The 7,500-nt window shown below is 42.4% G+C and overlaps 1 protein-coding gene across 1 annotated transcript in view; it reads left to right on the top strand.

Moving 5' to 3' along the window:
- The window catches only part of fat3a (FAT atypical cadherin 3a), a 107,234-nt gene that overhangs the window by 37,607 nt on the left and 62,127 nt on the right, over nt 1-7,500 (top strand). The window contains exon 2 of the mRNA XM_060887784.1: nt 2,864-6,200. Within this exon, the coding sequence (XP_060743767.1) occupies nt 2,888-6,200 (3,313 nt within the window). The 5' untranslated portion in view covers nt 2,864-2,887. The remainder of the gene's footprint in view (nt 1-2,863; nt 6,201-7,500) is intronic.

Genomic DNA, 7,500 nt, shown 5'->3' with positions numbered 1-7,500 from the left:
TAAGCTAGTTCACATGACTGACAATGTGTGAGCTAGCTAGCATACAGTAAGCTAGTTCACATGACTGACAAACAATGTGTGAGCTAGCTAGTATACAGTAAGCTAGTTCACATGACTGAACAACAACGTGTGAGGTAGCTAGCATACAGTTAGCTATGCACATGACTGAACAACAACGTGTGAGCTAGCAAGCATACAGTAAGCTAGTTCACATGACTGACAAACAACTTGTGAGCTAGCAAGCATACAGTAAGCTAGTTCACATGACTGACAATGTGTGAGGTAGCTAGTATACAGTAAGCTAGTTCACATGACTGAACAACAACGTGTGAGGTAGCTAGCATACAGTAAGAACAACAACGTGTCAGATTTTATCTGAGGTTTTCTAAATTCTACACAAATCATGTTCGATGCATTAAATAAAAAAATATATATATGTTTGGTCCAAACAAATACTCTGGAAAAATCTTGTTTGTGGCCCGACGTTTCTTCAGTTCGCCACAAATTTACTTCCTAACTGAACTTAGTTTTAATTTACTGTTTAACACATAAAGACAGAGCTGCGGTTTCATCTGTTCTTGTTGTGTACGTACAGTGTGACCATTATGTCCTCTGGTGAGTGTGTGTAGCTAGTTCACTTAGCTTGCTTTGCTAGTCTTTGCTAATCTTTCAACAAAGCTAGTATGAATCTGATTGTCTATCTTCTAACTAGCTTCTTTATCATCTGGGCCTTTGTTGGACAGGCAACAAACACATGAGACAAACTACAAACGAGTGCTAACCTGTAAATTACAATTATTTAACTCCCAGTGTTCAGCAACAGAGAGATAGCTGGTGCTAATTACAAAGTCTCACTTGGTAGCTTTAGTCAAGTCAAAAGAGAAAGTGACAGAGGCAGAGAAAGAAAGTCAGAGAAAAGAAATTGAAGGAAAAATGAGCCAAAGACAGAGCAAAAAACATGCTGATCTTCACGTTTTTTTTTTGGGTAATTATAGACCACAATTTGAGAGTGTGTGTGTGTGTGTGTGCGTGCACGTGTGTGTATATGTGTGAGAAAGAGAGTGTGTGAGAGAGTGTGAGAGTGTGTATCCTGCTGAATCATACTCAGACTGACCACTGTGGTGCCATGGTATGCTGTGTGTGTGTGTGTGTGTGTGTGTGTGTGTGTGTGTGCGCGCTACATTGCTGTGGGTTAAACCGATGCTTCTCCATCCCTTGGGTTGTTCAGGAAAACAATCAGATTCTAAAACAAGTACACACACACACACACACACACACACACACACACACACACACACACACACTGCTGAACCCGCAGGTTCTTTCTGAAACCTGAGGATATGTGGGTTTTTTGTGTTGAATGTATTTTTGATTTTTTTGCTCTGTGTAATTATTTTGCGACTCAGTTGTGCTACTCCCTTGCTGGTTTTTCTCTCATATGTAATTGTGTGTGTATGTGTGTGTGTGAGTTCATTCTGAGGCCTAGATTCTGATGTCATTCTCTAAAATAGGGTTCAGAACAAATATAAATGATAGTGTTTCCATATTCTGGAGTTCCAGAAGGTCTTAAGTACGGAAGCCTGAACCACTAATTCAGTGGTTATTGGCTCGTATAACCTAAATAAATAAAACGAAATCCATCACTTCAATGTGGGAAGGTGATGGGAAAAGGTGTGAAATCATGGTTGGGAAAAATAATAGACATTAAGTATAGAATAGCTGATTACTTGGGGTAACTGGTTTCGCTAGTCTTTTATACTGATAGCGGAAGAAAGACAAGACGGAACTTCAGCATAGCAGTATTTAGCGCAGATGTGTTTGGGTATAAATTACATAGGAAATACACTTTAGCACAAATGCTAATAAATATTAAGAAATAGCCCTAACACATAATTAGGTATATGGTTGTATATCAGAATAATTGGGGGGAAATAGGGTGAATATCACGCATGGAGTCTACTAATGAATTCAGTTCCTAATGAACACAGGACTAGACCTATTTTCAAGAAGAACTTCACACCCGTTACACCAACCAAGAACATGTCGAGCAGCATCTAAGATATGCACGCAAGCACACTTGGAAAAAAAAAATATGGAGTTACTTAAGTTTATTAGAGTTTAATCCCAATTATTGCTACAGACCAAACAGAACGATCCGGAGTAGCAATTCGATTCAGAAAATGAAATCTGGACCTTATTAACTGCTCGCTCTCACATCTTAATGCAATTCTTAATGAGTGCTTTATTAAAGGCAGGCAGGCCAGCAGGGTAAATCCGTTAAGCTTGCAGATAAAATACTTGTAGACGGTGAGAGTATTAACTGCAGAACATACATATATGGTGTGCTACAAGTGCAGAATAACAAATGATGATGATAACAGATGATTTTTCTGGTAGTTGTTTTTTTAGTTCACTAATCATTTAATAATAAAAATTTTTGGATTCAAATTGTTTAGGTCATTTTAATCAAAATACTCGTGGGGTGTTCAAATTTCTGAGTTGTAGTGTGTGTATAGCAAATTACACACTAACCTAGATGACAGAAATTACCATTAGAGTTGTTGCTAATTCTCACTCTATTAAACCTCATGGATGTCTCAACACAACAGTCATTGATCATTTCATGCCCCTTTAGTAATTATAAAATTAAATTTGCTCAAATTATTTTACATACCTCTGGCATTTATGGAAGCACCTCTGACAAGAGGAATGTTTTTTTTTTTTGTTTAACAGTTAGCAAAAAAAATTGGTTAAAGAAAAAAATAAAATGTTTTCCTATACCTGAAAGTTGTGAATATGATAACTAACTAACTCTCTCTCTCTCTCTCTCTCTCTCTCTCTCTCTCTCTCTGTCTATCTACAGAATGGATTTGGTGATGGCACGACAATGATCATGGCCCTTTGGGCGGGCGTTCGGGCCGCTCTCCTCCGTCTGGCCCTTGTGTTCTTCCTGTCACCGCCTCCTCTGGTTCGCTGCCAAGGTGACAGGCTACGGCTTCAGTTCACACAGACGCTGTACCATGTGTCTGTATACGAGAACTCAGCAGCGCGGACATACGCGGTCAGCCAGGTGCGAATGGGCATGGGTCTCCAGCAGCGCTCATGGGAAGTGCGTTACAGAATCACGGCCGGTGACGACGAGGGATTTTTCAAGGCAGAAGAATACACTCTTGGGGACTTCTGCTTCCTCCGTATACGCACCAAAGGAGGAAATGCTGCCATTCTGAATCGAGAGATTCAGGATAACTACCAGCTGACAGTCAAAGCAACTGTTAAGGGTGAAACTATGGAGGCATGGACCAAAGTGAGTGTACAAGTGCTAGACATGAATGACCTTAGACCTCTTTTTTCCCCAACAACTTATTCGGTCACAATTGCTGAAAACACACCATTGCGCACCAGCATTGCTCAAGTCACAGCCACGGATGCTGACACAGGCTCTAATGGGGAGTTTTACTATTTTTTCAAGGAAAGGATGGAACTTTTTGCTGTACACCCAACGAGCGGTGTTGTTTCTCTCAGCGGGAAGCTGAATGTCGACACTCTAAACAGGTACGATTTGGAAATCCAAGCGGTGGACCGAGGGATGAAGCTTTATGGCAACAATGGTGTCAGCAGCACTGCTAAACTCTTTGTCCATGTGGAACGGATCAACGAGCATGCTCCCAACCTGAATATTGTGACACTAGCACCCATTTGGGCTGATGCTACACCAGCAGTGGCAGTGATGACAGTTAAGGATGCTGATACAGGACTGAACGGAGAGATTGAGGCAGTAAACATTGTAGACGGAGACCCATTTAATCTGTTTAGCATTGAAAGAATAGAAATAGACAATGAAGGAGAGGAGGGAGGATCTAAGAAAAGATCAAGTGAGTTTGTCCTTAAAGCGCCTGAGCATCTAGAGTGGGAAAGTTACCCTTTTGGACTGAATCTGAGTTTGCAGGCAAGAGATCAGGGATCACCACAAAAATCATCAGAGGTTCATGTAGTACATCTTAAAATCTCTCATCCAAGCCCAGTAGAAGTGCGCTTCCAAAAGGAGGTATATGAGGTCAATCTAAGTGAAATAGTTCCCCCAAGAACCATTGTATTAGCAGTAAAACTTAATCTGGAACCAGCTGATGTTGAATACATTCTCACACCTTCTGCAGATTCAGCGTTTTTTAGCATCAATGGTATGACTGGAGTGATTAGCACATCGCGGTGGCTCACAAAGCTCACACAACGAGATTTTGAGCTTGAGGTCATTGAGGTTGGCAGTAAACTGAAGGCTAAAGTTCAGGTGCTGCTAGAAGATGCAAATGACAATGCTCCAGTATTTACACAACAGTCATACGAAGTGTTTGTTAACGAAAGCATCCCCGTTGGGACAACAGTTGTTGTGGTTACGGCTTTGGATGCAGATCATGGGGAAAACAGTTATATCACATACAGCATGGCAAATTTGATGCCACTGCCATTCTCTATTCACCAGTTTAATGGAGCCATCACAACCATGCAGGAATTGGACTTTGAGTCGTCCTCTGAAAGCTTCAGCTTTGTAGTGAGGGCTTCAGACTGGGGTGCCCCCTACAGGAGAGAAAGTGAAGTGAACATTACGGTGCACATTGAGAACGTGAACGATAACAAGCCGCTGTTTGAAAAAGTCGCCTGCGTCGGTGTGGTTTCTCAGGACTTGTCAGTCGGGGCGGTCATCACTACGATGTCTGCCATAGACGTTGACGAGTTGGAACTTGTAAAGTATAAAATTATCTCAGGAAACGAGCATGGCTTCTTTGATCTGAATCCCGATTCCGGGGTCCTGACTCTTCGCCGGTCTCTTAATACTGCAAACCCCAAAAGCACATTTAGCCTCAAAATTACTGCCACAGATGGGGAGACTTTCTCCGACCCTATGTTTGTGAATATATCCATAGCACAGGGAAAATCCCCACAGAAAAGTTTCAGCTGTATAGAGACACATGTTGCTCAGAGACTTGCAGAGAAGCTGCTCAATAAGGCCAAAGCCAACAGCAAGCCCAAAATAGAGGAAGGTTTCATTGACTTGTTCTCGGTAAACCGACAAGCGCCTCAGTTTGACAAATCCTTCCCTACAGATATCACCGTCCGTGAGGATATGGAAATCGGCTCAAGTGTGTTCCAGGTGAAAGCATATGACAGCGACACAGGATTTAATGGACAAATACTTTACTCTATTTCCAATGGCAACACAGACAGCAGTTTTAACATTGGCACTCTCAATGGCGAGATCAGGATTTTCTTGCCGTTAGACCGGGAAAGAACAGACCGATACATTCTAAACCTTACGTTATATGATTTGGGCCAGCCACAGAGAGCTGCTTGGCATCTCTTAACTGTCTACGTGGAGGATGCCAATGACAACGCTCCCCAGTTTCTTCAAGACAGTGGATACCGAGCACGGATTCCTGAAAACACTCCCATTGGCACAGAGGTGATACAGGTAGAAGCAACAGATAAAGATCAGGGATCAAATGGCGAGGTCCAGTATTCCTTGCTCACAAGCTTCTCTCAGTTTGGCATCAACAGCTCCAGTGGGATTGTATACGTTGCCGGGCAGTTGGACCATGAATACGCGCCGTCTTTCTTACTGAAAGTGGAAGCACGAGACCGTGCAGAAAGAAACGCTCAGAAATTTTCTGTAACCAAACTCCATATCACACTAGATGACGTCAATGACTGTCCTCCTGCATTTATCCCGAATGTGATCAGTGCTCGAGCTCTCGAGGATCTACCGATTGGTACTGTTATCGCCTGGCTCGACACTCAGGACCCTGATCTCGGTCCAGGTGGAGAAGTCCGCTATTCACTCGGTAGCAGCTACGATGGCCGCTTCGAAGTGGATGCGACTAGTGGTGCTATTCGTTTAACAAAGGAGTTGGATTATGAGACTCAGCAATTCTTTAACCTTACGGTCCGTGCGAAAGACAGAGGACGGCCAGTTTCTTTGCTATCGGTTAGCTTTGTAGAGGTGGAGGTAGTAGATGTAAATGAAAACCTTTATGCACCATATTTCTCCAACTTTGCTGTGAATGCTTCAGTTAAGGAAAGTGCTCGGATTGGGACATCTGTTCTCCGAGTTTCAGCACGCGACGACGATACAGGCAGAGACGGCGAGGTTCAGTACTCCATCCGTGATGGAAGTGGCCTTGGAAGGTTCACCATCGACGATGAGACAGGTACACTCTTGCCAAATTGATATATTCCAAATGAACGTAGTGATTCACTTAATTAGTATGCTCATTAACTTCCTGCCTGGTTTAATTAGATCGCTCTGATGTGTACTGATTTCTAAAGGTCACAGTTTATGGCTTATGTGCTGGTTATTACAATGTGATGTCTTGTCTCTGCTGACATTGTAAGGCAAGTCAAGCAAGTCTTCAGAGCATGACGGTGGGTCTAAATTTGTTCCTCCATGCAAATCATTTTCTCTATACAGTGCATAGAAAGTGCTTTTGACATTTTTTTCCCTACTTCATCTAGAAAACATAACCGTCTTGTTCACAGTCCCTGACAAAAAGAAGGGTCTAAAAGTCTCCACTAGCAAGTTTTCAGTTAATAGGTGATTAAACATAATGGATAATGGATACGCAAAATTATTGGGCAGAAGCTTTGGATCATCCAGTAACATGTTAAATGCTCTTTTGGAACCATATGTGTTCTGTCCCCGGGGCAAGAACAAAGCTCTGTAAAGCTCTGTAGTAACTGATTAGCAGTTTATTCATATCGAAGAGGGTCTAACTGTTTTTGACAACAGTTCAGTGCTGGAATATGTCACTTCCTCAGACAGAGCGAGAACACAATCCCATCTTCATACACCATTGGGGTTAGTCCATCAGATCAGTAAAGGTGCAAATATACTACATTTTCACCAGGAATACATGTGCGCACACAGCTGCTACATGAGCAGAACTGTTCACATGCTGGCTTTTGTATCTTTTGTATATCTGGAGGATTCGATCCGGCATCCACTAGACGGCACGTCAGAGCCGAAACATCCCTGTCCATCTGCCTCCAAGTGAAACTCTAGTATTTAGCATTTTCCTGCACAGTGACTTTAAGCAGACTGACATTAAACTTCATTTATTTTTTTTAAAACTTTTTGAGGTCAGTGTGATTGTTGTCAGTCATTAGCAGTGTCTCCAAACTCATAGAAAAACTGTGTGTTTGTTGGTAGCATTGTGTTGAATAGAAGCCTTTGTTTTGTCACATCTACATTGCAGCACAGTGAAATTCTTTCTTCGCATATCCCATCTTTGGAGGTTGGGGTCAGATCACAACCATGATACAGCACCTTTTGAGCAGTGAGGATTAAGTGGCAGCTTGGCAGTGCTGGGGCTTGAACCCCGATACGCTTTCAGAGCCTTAATGGCATATGTGACGTGACATACAGCTAAGTACGGTGACCCATACTCAGAATTTGTTCTCTGCATTTAACCCATCCAAAGTGCACACACACAGCAGTGAACACACACACAC

The sequence above is a fragment of the Tachysurus vachellii genome, chromosome 15 (assembly GCF_030014155.1).
Source record: "Tachysurus vachellii isolate PV-2020 chromosome 15, HZAU_Pvac_v1, whole genome shotgun sequence".
Lineage (NCBI taxonomy): Eukaryota > Metazoa > Chordata > Actinopteri > Siluriformes > Bagridae > Tachysurus > Tachysurus vachellii.
This window is presented reverse-complemented; position numbering and strand designations above follow the sequence as displayed.